General features: G+C 36.5%; 1 protein-coding gene across 3 annotated transcripts in view; it reads left to right on the forward strand.

The window, feature by feature from the left end:
• KLHL1 (kelch like family member 1) overlaps nucleotides 1-14,025 on the forward strand; it is a 199,294-nt gene that overhangs the window by 48,058 nt on the left and 137,211 nt on the right. For all 3 annotated transcript variants that reach the window (XM_027647106.1, XM_027647098.1, XM_027647116.1), the window contains exon 2: nucleotides 6,019-6,201. In XM_027647106.1, the coding sequence (XP_027502907.1) occupies nucleotides 6,019-6,201 (183 nt within the window). The remainder of the gene's footprint in view (nucleotides 1-6,018; nucleotides 6,202-14,025) is intronic.

Below are 14,025 nucleotides of genomic sequence, written 5' to 3' on the forward strand. Positions count from 1 at the left end.
ATAATATAAGAATCATTCTGAAATGCTCAGCAGAATTCTTCATTTATAAAATTCATCAAAGTCCATTCCTGTTAATTTTAATACTGCTGGTTTTTTCACTGTGAAATAGTATTAATCAACCATCAATTTAGCAGTTTCTAAAAACAAATACTTTGTTGTAACCAGATTCACCAGAACCTTATTTCTATTTTTGAGAAGCACATCTGATGCCAGACACGACCTGAGTCTCTTTGTAGTCCTGGAACGATAGTATTTCTGACTGCTCACATTTTTTTTTGCCTCTACAAGGGGTACAAATACAGATCACAGTGTTTGTTCACACTCCTCTTCAGGTTCAAGCTCAGTCCATTTTTTTATAACTGAGTTATAAGATTCCAGCATGGTGTTTGTCACCTGGGAAAAGGTGGCACTGGAGAATAAGGGAATTATTTAAATTATATAGGAGAACTATTTTGTCATCTTATATTTGACCACTTAAGTAATTCACAAAGACTCAGTGCAGTTCATTGTCTAGAATAAGCTGTTACATCTGGACAACTGGACATCAAGGAAACTGAAAGTCTATGCTTTATGTGAGTGTGAAGTCTGTGTCTACCAGCACCACTCAGTTCACAGTGGTATTCAATACATTGTCATAAATTTCTCGAGCTCTTATTTCCACTGTGGCAGTTACTTCTTGGTGTTCTTCCTGTACCCGTCTGCTTGTGGCTGCTTCTCAGCCAGAGGAATGAATAGTCATCATGAACACCTTACCTCTGCAAGAAGACAGGGAAATACATCTCCAACCTGTTGCATTTAACTACTCAGACCGGTAGTAGTATTCTCCTGTACAAGAGTCTTTGTCTCAGACTTCTGAGATGATAACTTCCGCTGTCTTCACTAAAATATGACCCAGCAGCTCTGCTTTCCTTCCCTCATGTCATTAATAACAGTAATTAATTCTAGAAAAAAATGGGGGAAGACTGAGGGAAGGGGCAACATTTGTCATGAATGTAACTGAACTCTGTAAGTAGTTGCTTTCAGAAAATGAGATTTTTTTAGTAATTGTCCATTAATTGAATTAATTTTATTTAATCTTTTGTTTTTACAACAGCAAAGTCAAAACCAAGACATTTTTAAAAGAACTGAAATCTAAAAAATCCAAGTATTTTGGGAGACTATGAAATCTTTATCTATGTTGGTTTATCACACTGACAATAGCGAGGTCAGTGCTTGGAGCTTAGGTTAGGTCATTATCTGGTGAAGGGTCATAGATAAGAAAAAATCCGAGTGTATTTTGAACTCAACCAAAACACATGCCTTGATTTGTGTATTACTAGTAACCTGGAAAAATCATACTGCAAACAAACTCTTCCTTCTCTAACTGTACTGCCTTTTTGTTGAACTGCCTTGCTGAGCCTTTTTTTCCTGTCAGCAACTAAATAGGGCATATATTTCTTCTCTCTAGAAGCAGTTTGGTGTAGTGCAGTTGTCCCTTCTCATTGTCCTTTCTGTGTTTCTGAAGGGCTGCTTGAACAATTTGTCTGAAATCACACAATAAACTGGTAGCTAATATTTTGTTTCTCAGGGCTGGTAATATTCTTAAGTTATACAGAAACACAGAACAACAGAGGATTCACATGTATTTTTCCTAGGCACACAGATGGCCTAGTGACTGAATTTTGCCTTATGGTGTCCAAAGAATGAGTTACATTACAATTATCTTGATCCACAAATTGCCTTTAGGAGAAAACATCATTGTAAAGGATACATTATGCAGATTTATCTATAGAACAAGAACAAGGGGTTTATAATGTGCACTGGACTCCATTTTTTCTTTTACATGGGAAAAGAATCCCTTAGACAGCGGCAATGCATCTCCGAGCTAACCACGTATAACTAAAAAGTCCTATTTGATATTCCCATTATATTTTTATCTGACACTTCTACCTGCTGAAATTCTAGGCAGAGCCTGTAGTTGCAGATATCATTGCAGGTAACAGAGTGAAAAATGTAGCTTTTGTTCACAAGCAGAATTTTAGCCTTCCTGTTACTGTAAGAAAACTTTTTTTTTTTTCAAGTGATCGCTAATGAGAGCCATGACTTTTGACAGTTCATCTTAGTTTGGTAATTGCAATTCCTCAGGCTATTGATTTCTAACCATTCAATAAGCAATTTTTAGAGAAAGAATTGTGTGGATTTTGTTCACTCATATATGGAATATTTCTTCTGGCTTTGCAAGTTATAAATAGCAAAGTAATTTTCACTGAAGAACTGGTTATGTTTTTTTCTTGACTATGTGTTTTGGATATGTACCCAGTAATATACACTAAATTACATTGAACAGGTTTTGAATAAGTTTGCGTGATCAATCCTGCGTAAGTGAAAACTGAAAAAAAAATTTAAATAAGAGCAGGATTTGATATTCCAGTAACAATGAAATGATATGATATTTTCTGATTAAAAAGTTCTTTATTTTTGGCCAGGACCTTCAGTGAAATGAAGGATGTGTTCCCATTGAGTATTTAAAATACCTAGGTACTCTGTAAAGTACTTTGCTATATACAGTGGTATGAATCTGTTGTTTTCTGCACCTCTATGAATATAATTTCCAGAACGGAAACATTTCTAAATCTAAGCCTCTGGTTACTCAGAGAAATGTAGTATAGTTTCAAATCATATTTCATACTACTTTTTTTTTTACTTTGATTTATTCAGGATACGGTTTAACTACTGATGTTTGTGTTGCTGTTTGCAAACATTTGCAGCTTAAGTGTGACAGTTTTACTAACTACTTAACAAGACCGATACAGGTAGCTAAATTTATATGTAAGGTCCTCTTTTTTTCTTGGCATTTTCTCTTTAACTCTATAGCGTTACTATAAGATAAAGGTTTTCATTTCTTTATTTTTGTTCAAATCAATGTGCTTTTTCTAGTAAAAGAGGAGCACTGTGGAGTCAGATGTTGTAGATTCTCTAAGTTTTTATTTCTATTTACACTATTTTAAAATCTGTAGAGGCTCAAAGACTGGATTTTCTCAACACCTTTGGGCTCTTTTTAAAACATTTCTCTTTTGAGGGCAAAAAGTTGTTCTTAATGTTGAAAATGAGTCTATACAAACTTGCTAAGGTGAATTGTTTCCTTTTTTTTTTTTAAAGACTCAGGGAATTTTCAGTCAAATTTGTGTCAGGAGTTGCTGCTAAATGCAATCAACAAGCATCTCACTGCATGTGTGGTCCAGTTTCCCTGCACCTAGGCAAAAACAATATATGCAAAAAGAAAATGTGATTTTCATATCTCTAATTGGCCCTAAGTACCTATACGTGCCTTTCACAAACTGGTAGAAAGTAAATGTTATTTGCTTTAAATAATCCCTACTTGAACAAGGTGCTATCTACATTTAAAGCATTGATTGTGCAGACAGAACTTTTGTGATAAACAGAGGTAGCTCCTGAATAGGATAAGGAGCAGGCTTTTAATCTGGCCTTTCTTAGAAAATAAATAAAAGATTAACTTATTGTCTTCTACTAAGCTTATTGGTTGCTATTTTTCAGGATAATAATTTAAAATATGCTGAGCCTTTGGGGGCTTGCTTTTGAGCAGTCATTTACTGACTTGGTAAGTGACAGATATACTGAGTTAGTAGAAAGTCTTGTTTATAAATGGCAAACAGGAAAGAGGGCAAAATTTGTGGCAAACACTATCTAACAATTCAAGAGCAAAATAGACTAAGCTCATTGCAGCCCAATCTCACTTCATAAGACTAGCATAAATTCAGTCAGGGTACTTCTCTTTTTCTGACCTGGAAAAGACAGCATTTTGAATAGCCAAAAAGAGTCAGGACTAGCATCCTATCTGTTCAAATGTAAACTGACTTAGACCTGCTTTCTGAATTAACAAACAATATGAACCCATTAAATCTGCTCATTCCTGTTATTTTCCTTTCTCAAAATTGCTGTTGTTGTCACTTCTAGATTCCCCAGGGGAGAGGAAGAAATGTGTCTGTTTAACCCTAGCAACCTCATTTATTAGGAACTGATTTATTTCTTGTAACTTACTTGTCATTCTAATTCTTCAGCAACAAAACTAAAGTTTGAGTAGGGCTACAATCAAAGTGAAGAGAAGGAAAGAAAGAAAGAAGGAAGGAAGGAAAGAAAGAAAGATAGAAAGAAAGAAAAAGAGAGAAAGAAGGAAAAAGAAAGAAAGAAAAGAAAGAAAAGAGGAAGAGAAAAGAAGCTGAAATACCTACCCACTACCCATTCTAATGAGCTTAGCTCTATCATTAGAGGTTTTTTTGGGAAAGCATTTGTTGATCAACCAAATATTTGAGAATAAATTTTGATTTATGATCAACATGTGTGGCACTCCAGATTAGATAGGAACACATAAACAGATTATACCACTCACAGAATCAATGTTTGTTTGATCGGTTAGGAGGAGATATCTGGCACAAAGCACTTAACAGTACAACAAGATTAACTATAACAGAATTAAGGAAATGTTTCTTTCTAAATCACCCCTTTGTAACTGTTTCTGTTGAGGAATCAGGTTTAATAACATTTTGCCAGTTCAGTTTCCTATAGAAAGGCTCACACATAACCTTTCCAGCATAAAAATTAATTTAAACCAATTGATGACTTTTCAGGATCTGACTTAATGTTATGAAAGTGAATTTACTTCTTTTAAATGAAGTTTAAATAAAGTGAAATTACTTAATTTTAAATGATGACTCATTATGTTGAATTAGTACCTGTATATGGCACTTAACAGCTGGTGGGATGAGATCCTAAAGTAACTGTGTCGGTTCCCTGTGAAATTATCTGCATGCCACCTTCAATTATGCAGGCTTCCAGATACTTTAAAGGAATGCTGTGAAGCCTAGAGATTACTGTGACAGAAAGATGGAGTAGTCTTTCCTCCTTAACCCTATTGAACCTCATACAATGACTGTAGGAGCGGAACACTTTTGGACAAAAAATAATTCAAAAGTAAATCACAAGCATATCTCAACATTTTTTTAAGTTTTTTTTTTTAATAACTGCATTTAATTTTAATAACTGACCTTTAAGAATTTAATTTTTTTCCAGCACCAGGAGTTTAGACTGCGTTTTCTTATGGGTCTTTCAATATCATTCTGCAAATATAGTACTTACTGAATTCAAACCTTATGTAATGAAACTGTTGTATTATTACTATAAATAATCAACATTTCTTATGTACTCCTTAATATTTATCTTTCAATAGAATATATATAGAATTAATTTGGTTTGAATTAATTTATAATATTGTTTCATATGGTGGACTAAAATATGTCTTCTATTGCTCTTCTATTGATTATGTAAACTGTTTTCTATATATCTAGTTGAAGAAAAAAAAATCAGCTTCATCTGTGAAATCCTTAATTTTCAGCACTACAAGTTACACATCTATTTATCTATCTATATAAAATCTTACAGCATTAATTTGAAACTATCTCATTGCTTATTTTTAAAAGTTGTTCTGAATAATTTGGAAATTTAGTACTAGCTAGACCTGACACTTTTTCTTATTTTCCACTACAGCACTGCACTGAGTAACTTTGAACTACAAATAGGTGGCTATATAAAGAAAAAAAATTACATTTTCACCTGTTTGTCTTTTCTTTTCTTCTTTTTTTTTTCTAATATAGACTTCATTATTTTTGCATGCTAAATTTACTTTCTATTAATGAGCCTTTCAGTTGAAAAGTAGCTATGTCATTTATTGTTGTGGAAATAATCACAATTCTTTACAAATTAAATCAATTAGAATTTTATTTTTCTTTCCCATGGGATGTAAAATGAATGTGAATTTGAGAAAGTACACTAGAGTAGACCCTCTTTGAAGCAGTGGAAAGATAGGATTGCTTTTTCCATTTCTCTCCCAATGCAGTAAGATTTTTGTACTTCTAGGGATGAGAACAGGGAAAGGATGCACTGATTACTTGTATCAGATTGTAGAAGCCTGTGATGAAGCCTGGTTACATCTTATCAATGGAGAGTTTCTCTTGTGGTTTACAGACTGTCGGGAGCCAGCCACTCCTTGCCACCCCACTGTGACATGGATTCGTGTAGCTCCGAGGAATTCTACCAGGCTGTTCACCATGCAGAGCAAACCTTCAGAAAGATGGAGAGCTACTTGAAGCAACAGCAGCTCTGTGACGTTATCCTGATTGCTGGGGACCGCAAGATACCTGCGCATAGGTAGGAAATAAGCATAAAATATGGAAGTTACAAAAGTAAATGTTTTGGGTATGTGTATTTGTTAGAACAGGGTCTTCTGTTGCCCCTTATACCTGCTTCTGTCTTGCTTTAGACATAGCTATAAGGGCTGCAAAAGGTGTATTTGAAGGTTGGGGTTTTGAAGGCGAGGGTTTTTTGTACATATTCCAAACGTTCAAGTAGCGCTCAACTAGCAGACTGATTGTGTGACAAACAATTCTCCCTGCTGTGATTCTGTTCATATGTGAGGACAATGGAAATTTCTGAAATGAAATGCTGTATAGGTACACTGAACACTGTGTAATTTCTAGTTTCTCAGACACTTATAGAGGAATACTGAAGGCTTTCTCCTATGACCTGTAATTTTCAATGAATTGAAAGACGTATTTACTTTTAATGATAATTATTGATATAAAAATATAATTACATTATCATTTATAAAATTCTATACGATTATCTGGTATTAAAGCAAACCAGTATATATGAAACTATGCTTGGTTTTAGATAAAAATTAGAGTTTAAAATGGTTACTCTTCACTGAGATTTTGGTCTTAGCGATAGGCTTTGATTTAACAAATGCAAATAAAAATCAAATCCTAGAGTTTAGATTAAAATACAGAGAATAATTCAGAATTTTCAGGTGAACAAGTATTTTTGCATCTGAACTGTGCATAAGGTTGCGAACCAAGGGTGATCTATTTCCTGCTTGTGTCCTGATTTCTCTGCTGAGATACCAAATTCAGAACAGGACTATGGTTTCCCAGCAGAAAATCGGAAAAACAGCCAGTGGATTCCTGAACTCATAAATTAATTTTCTGGTGTAGAGGGGTACTATGAGATCATCTTGGCAACTTGGACCTTACGAAGTTGCTTTTACCCGAAGTGAATAAAGACACAGAGACTATTCCTGTTTAACAAAAAACGTTGGATATTTTATGTTGCCATAACAATAAGTAAAAAAAAAAAAAAAAAAAGGTGCAGTATGCAAGACTGGAAAGCCAAAGTTATTGTCCAAATGGTAAAAAGTAAAACAAGACAGAAACCATTAAAATATTCAAATTACCACAATAATTATAATAAATGGAAGCATAACTCCACTTAACAAGCAGTAACAGATTGATCTAGGTAGATTGCAGCGCACATGGAATGGAGTCCCCTTCAGATTGGTAACTGTAATAGATACAGAAATATTTCTCTTCTTCTTTCAGCAATTTTCATTCTTAAGTCTTCGTTTCTAGTCTTCTATCTTCTAAGAGCTGTCATTTCTCCTGTTCCTCCCTTACCTGTGTGTATTCAGGTTTCCGTTAGGTCCTTAGTAATTTCTACCCAGCGACCTGGCACCTGATCCAGCTTCTGTGTTCCAGGCTTTTTGCCACTGTTAAATGTATTATGCATCTAGCACCTTATACACCCCTGGTAGCTGTGGTCTGGTGCTATTTTCATCTAAATCGCCAAGATCTTTCCTTTATGGGTATATCAAGTACAGATGTAATAACATTAAACTTTAGACCTTCTATCCATCTGCATTTATATTGTTCCTACAAGAGCTACAAGATTTGCCTTAAGGTGCCTACCATCGCAAAGAAAACTGTAGGCATAATAACCTAAGGTCTTCTAATTTGTGTCCAGTTTTACATTCCTATATATTACTGAAATAAATCTTTTTTTTTTTTCAGAAATAATGGGAATTTTATTGTTCCTTCTTAGCAGTTACCAGTCCAGTCTTTGCTTTTCACATTTTTCAACACATATAAGGTGAAAAAGTAGAGCAAAATAAATGACTGAATCTACATTCTTAAAATGACACAAAAATACTTATTAGATACATATAAATATTCCATAATTGGTATAATTCACCCTATTTAATATGGACAGTACAAAATATACATTTTTTACCAGTATACTTTTTGCCTATTTTTATTATTTTGGTAACCTGCATAGTTTGTAGAGTAGGAAACAGAGGAAAATATAAGTTGTTTGGTTTTGTTTTTAGTTAGTTTAGTTCAGTTCCCCCACTATTTCTAATACAGATATTCATACTTGTATGCCCACCTTTCAGCAGTAAATTTAATTTCACATTTGTCATTTCAATTGAACAGTATATGTAAATCAGTCTTGAGCTGGAAAAATACCCTAATAAGAAGACTGAACATGAAATAATAGCCAGAGTCTTATTTAGATTTTCTAATAATCCTTCAGAGACCTTTACATTTAATTTTCTGCTTCTCGGTGGTCTGCAGCTGAAAGTCCAAATCTTGAAGAACTGGAAAAGTCAACTGTTGAATTTCGTAGAGTTGATAAGACAAGATAAAATGAGGTGAAGGGTATTCTGAATTTTCTTTCTATTTTTATTTTTAACAATGTTTATTCTATGTTGTTTTAGACCCATGTGGCTGGACAAGCACAGGGAGCTGCTTATTTTTACTGTGGCTGTTAAAAAGCTAGAAATTACAGATTCAACCCTCCCTGCTCAAAGCAGGATCAACTACAAGGTTAGGTTAGACCATTGAGGTCATACCTGGTTAGTTTTTAATATCATCACTTGCAGAGGTTACTCTCTTCTTAGTTGTTCCAGTTTTTTATTATCCTCACTGTTTTTAGTGATCCAGCACATGGCGTCTAGGCACATTTGCTCCATGATCTTGGTGAGGCAAACCAGTCTATAGGTGTCTACGTCTTTCTTCTTGAGGATGGACATGGAAATTGACTTTTCCAGTCAATTTCAAACCTACAATTATCTGATCCATTAAAGATAAGAGAGAGTGGCCTTTCCGTGACATTGTAGATCTTCCTCTAGCACTGCGCCTTCAACTTATCCTCTCTGCTCTGAGGACTTATATATGTCCAATTCACTTAACTGCAGCCTAAGGACATCTTCCTGTGTTGTGAGTTATACCCTCCACAGAACCTGCCACTGGGAGGTTTTTTTGTTTTCCTTTTTCACCTACTTTCTTTTTACATTTGACTTTCCTCAGGAGTCACTTCAAAAGTCCAGGCTTGTAGTTTGCTCTTCATTTTACAAACTTTTCTCAGGATCCATTGTCTAAAATTTCATTGTCTCATGGTCACTGCAGCCAAGTTTGCCAACATATTTCACAGGTGCTTTCTTTTCTCTCTCCAGATCTGTCAGGAACAGATCCAGTAAAGTACCTCCTCTAATTAAAGAGATTCAGTAAAGTACCCCCTCTAATTAAAGATTTTGCGATTTAGGCTAGATAATACATACTTTACATTCCTTAGAACATATAAAAAACCTGCTTGCAGAGGACAATGCAAAACCGGTATTTGTGGTGTTTTTAAATGTGATACTTATAAAATCATAGAATTAACCGGGTTGGAAAGGACCTCTGAGATCATCAAGTCCAACCCTTGATCCACTACCACCGTGGTTACTAGACCATGGCACTAAGTGCCACATCCAGTCTCCTCTTAAAAACGTCCAGGGACGGAGAATCCACCACTTCCCTGGGCAGCCCATTCCAATGTCTGATTACCCTCTCTGTAAAGAATTTCTTCTTAATATCTAACCTAAACCTCCCCTGGCAGAGCTTAAGACCATGCCCTCTTGTCTTACTGATAGCTGCCTGGGAGAAGAGACCAACCCCCACCTGGCTACAACCTCCTTTCAGGTAGTTGTAGAGAGTGATGAGGTTTCCCCTGAGCCTCCTCTTCTCCAAGCTAAGCAGCCCCAGCTCCCTCAGCCTCTCCTCATAGGACTTGTGCTCGAGTCCCTTCACCAGCTTGTTGCTCTTCTCTGGACCTGCTCCAGCACCTCAATATCCTTCCTGAACTGAGGGGCCTGGAACTGGGCACAGTGCTTGAGTCCAGGCACAGTGCTTGACCTCACTAGTGCTGAGTCCAGGGCAAGAATCACTTCCCTGGTCCTGCTGGCCACACTGTTCCTGATCCAGGCCAGGATGCCACTGGCATCCTTGGCCACCTGGGCACACTGCTGGCTCCTGTTCAGCTTCCTGTCAATCCAAACTCCCAGGTCCTTTTCTGCCTGGCTGCTCTCCAGCCACTCTGTCCCCAGCCTGTAGCGCTGCAGGGGGTTGTTGTGGCCAAAGTGCAGGACCCAGCACTTGGTCTTGTTGAACCTCATCCCACTGGAATCAGACCATCTCTCCAGCTTGTCCAGGTCCCTCTGCAGAGCCCTCCTGCCTTCCAGCAGATACACCCCCCCAGCTTGGTATCACCTGCAAATTTGCTGATGGTGGACTCAATTCCCTCATCTAAATCATCAGTAAAGATATTAAACAGGACTGGGCCCAGCACTGATCCCTGGGGGACACCACTGGTAACCGGCTGCCAACTGGATGCAACCACCACTCTCTGGGCCCTGCCCTCCAACCAATTCCTAACCCAGCAGAGAGTGCCCCTGTCCAAGCCGTGGACTGCCAGCTTTTTCAGGAGTATGTTCTGGGAGATGATGTCAAAGGCTTTACTGAAGTCCAGGTAGACACATTCGCAGCCTTCCCCTCATCCACCAGGCAGGTCACCTGATCATAAGAGGAGATCAGGTTGGTCAGACAGGACCTACCCTTTCTAAACCTGTGCTGGCTGGGTCTGATCTCTTGTCCATCCTGTAGGTGTTGTGTGATTGCACTGAGGTTGATCTGCTCCATAACCTTACCAGGCACTGAGGTCAGGCTGATGGGCCTGTAGTTTCATGATAGGTAGGAATTTGGTAGAACATCCACTGTGTAAGTTTATAAAATCTTATCTTAGATAAAATGAATCCTCATTTTAAAATCCAATTAAAACATATTACAAGCCATAGCTTATACTGAATATGTAACAAATTAAGAAATACAAAAACCTCAAAATTATTGCCAAAAAGTAATGGTCTTCACATATTTTCACTACTTTTTAAGAGAATAACTTTAGAAAATGGATTAGATTTAATATACCACAATATATTACAATAAAAAAATTACTTTCAGAAAACCAGAGCCAAACTTTCTACATCTTTTAGCAACAAGTACAAATGTGATCTTTTTCTTCACTTTTCTTTGATTAAAACAAATTAAAACAAAACAATAGTGTAAAAATCAAGTACAGAAAAATGTTTTCTAGTTTGTTTTACATTTTTTCAGTTTTTTATTTTTTACATTTTTATTTCTCACAAAAGAAATACAAGAAAGTCAAATTATATATTACAACCGTGTTTTATTGTTTGGGTGTCTCAAACAGTTTTAATGTGCTTAAGCTTTTTGTTAACTCCTGAACATTACATTTGTCTAATCTAATATTCCATTAAACAGGTTGCAGATGTAATATTTTGCATGAAGGAATAGCAAAAGGAAGAACAAAAGAACCGTGTGTTGTAATAATGAGCAAGCAACCAAAAAGGGTACTGAGAAAGTAGGAAGACCTTTTTAGTAGGCATTTCAGAGGGAAAAGTAGCTGACATTTAAATAAATTTCAAAAATTAAGTAAACCTCATCTTTTTTTTGTTATATTGCTATAACATGTAAAAATAACAATTACATATAAAAATGTAAATACCTTAAAGGGAGAAAGAATGCTAAAATAGTAATTTCCTTTCATTTAAGCTGTTGTACTGTTAGCAATCCATCCTAATTTATTAGGATGAACGTGAACATGGAGTTTCTAGTTTCTCCACTCATTCTGGAGATACATGTATATATATTTTTCTCATTTTCTGTGACTGTCATTTATAATATAATATTTAAATCAATTATTAAAACACTTATATTAAAGCTAGAAAAAAGAAATAATTATTAACTAGAGATTGATGTAACTCGCCGATACCAATGTTCTTTGGCATCTCTCTTTCTCTCAACCTAGAGAACTATCCTTGAGGGACATCCCAACCCAAGGGAGGAATCTCCACTCACACACTCCAAGAAAGGCTATGTTACAAGAACCTGACAGTGTGAAAGTCCACTGGACCTTTACAGTATAAAGTGATTGACTGACTCTGGTGATTACCTCAACATCCAGATGTTAATTCAGGGTTGAAACCGGACTGGTTTCAACATTGCCAGGCCTGGGGATTGGAGCCACCTCAGCCCACCACTGGTATATTTGCAAATAGGTCGTTGTCTTGTTCACATTTGGGGGGGGGGAATATCCTGCTACAATGAGAAATCTGAGTTCTTATGCATTTTTATTCTTTCTGAAATTCAAGATAAGGGCTAAGAGGGACTCTTATCATGGTAGAAAAGGTAGTACAGAATTCTTAGACCATTGTCCCTTACATGTGAAACAAAGAAGTACTTTAGTAAGTCTACGGTTCTACAACTGGTTGGATGAAAAGTCAAACACAAATTTCAACACAAATTTAAAATTTTCATTACAAATATGGAAACAAGTTCAACTGGAGCTTTTTTTTTTTTTTTGAATGCTCAGTTCTAAAATAATACATCTTTTATTTACTATCACTCTGATAAATTTAATAAAAATCTTTCAACAAACTGCAATTAGTTTTGTCTTTTTCAGTTCTCTGAGTAGTGGTACCAACTGTTTCAATTTTGAATGCTACTATTAAAGAGACAAAGTTTAAAAAAGTATCAGTAAAATGAGATAAATTAATGGAGAAAGGCTGAAAGGCAAGGTGAAAAGATAAAGAAGCAGGAAGAGAAGGAAGGACAGTTTAGAGGCAGGAAGTGAAAGAAGAAAAATGCACATTAGTCCTAAGTATTGATTTGTTTTCTGGCAATAGTAGCAGATGCATGTGGAAAGCACACAGTAAAAGCAGTACAGCCAGTTTATTCCGAGATATCTGTAATTAAGATTTGGGGAACTTCCCACATCAAACATTGCATCTGAAATGTGTTGTTTAATACTGTCCATGAGTTTAAAAACAATTTATTGAAGTAATATGGTTGGAACAGAACAACAACAGCAGCAAAGATTCCTCCTACCAGAGGGAAAGCAGCAAGGCACTTTAGATAAGCCTTTAATATTAACTTTGATTGATAATCTTGATGTGGGGATTTGGGTTGGTGGCAAGTTGGGTATGAGTCAGCAGTACCCTGGCAACAAAGGGCCAACTGTTGGGGGTGCATAAGGCAAAGCATCACCAGCCAGTCAAGGGGGGTTATTGTCCTGCTCTACTCTGTGTTGGTGAGGCCTCAGCTCTGGTACTGTGTGCAGTTTTGGGAACCATGGTTATAGGGACATCACACTGTTAGAGTATGTCCAGAGGAGGATGACTTACAAAGAGTTGCTGATGTCACTTTGTTTGTTCAGCCTAGAGAAAAGGCTGTGGTGACCTCATCATAGTCTACAGCTTCCTTAAGGGGAGAGGGAGCAGAGGGGGAGATGCTGATCTCCTCTCTGGTGACCAGTGACAGAACATGAGGAAATGGAATGAATCTGGGTCAGAGGAAGTTCAGACTGGACATTACAAAAAGGTTCTTCACCAGGAAGATGGTGAGTTACTCCACCAGGCTTCTCAGGGAAGTGGGAGGAATTCAAGGAGCATCTGGATCATATGCTTAGTCTTATGGTTTATTTTTGTTTTAGTTTTAGGTAGTCCTGCAAGGAGCCTTATGGGTCCTTTCCAACTCGAGATATTTTATGATAGTATTAAACCAGAGTACTAATGGTATTACTTTATGGAGTGGAAGCAAGTGCAGTGACTGAACTGAACTTTGAAGGGTGAAAGAAACAAGGATGAGATGTCTGAAAAAGAAAGTAAAAAAGAAGTGTTCAGCTGCCTAATCTCTCCTGAGGTGCCTTGAGTGCACTGTCTGGCTTCCATCATGTGGTCCAGAGGGGGACAGGGTTTTTATGGGTCAGCACCAGCCTATGTTGATGAATTAGGTACTTTGAATT

Source organism: Corapipo altera, unplaced genomic scaffold, assembly GCF_003945725.1.
Source record: "Corapipo altera isolate COAL_440 unplaced genomic scaffold, ASM394572v1 0, whole genome shotgun sequence".
Taxonomy (NCBI): Eukaryota; Metazoa; Chordata; class Aves; order Passeriformes; family Pipridae; genus Corapipo; species Corapipo altera.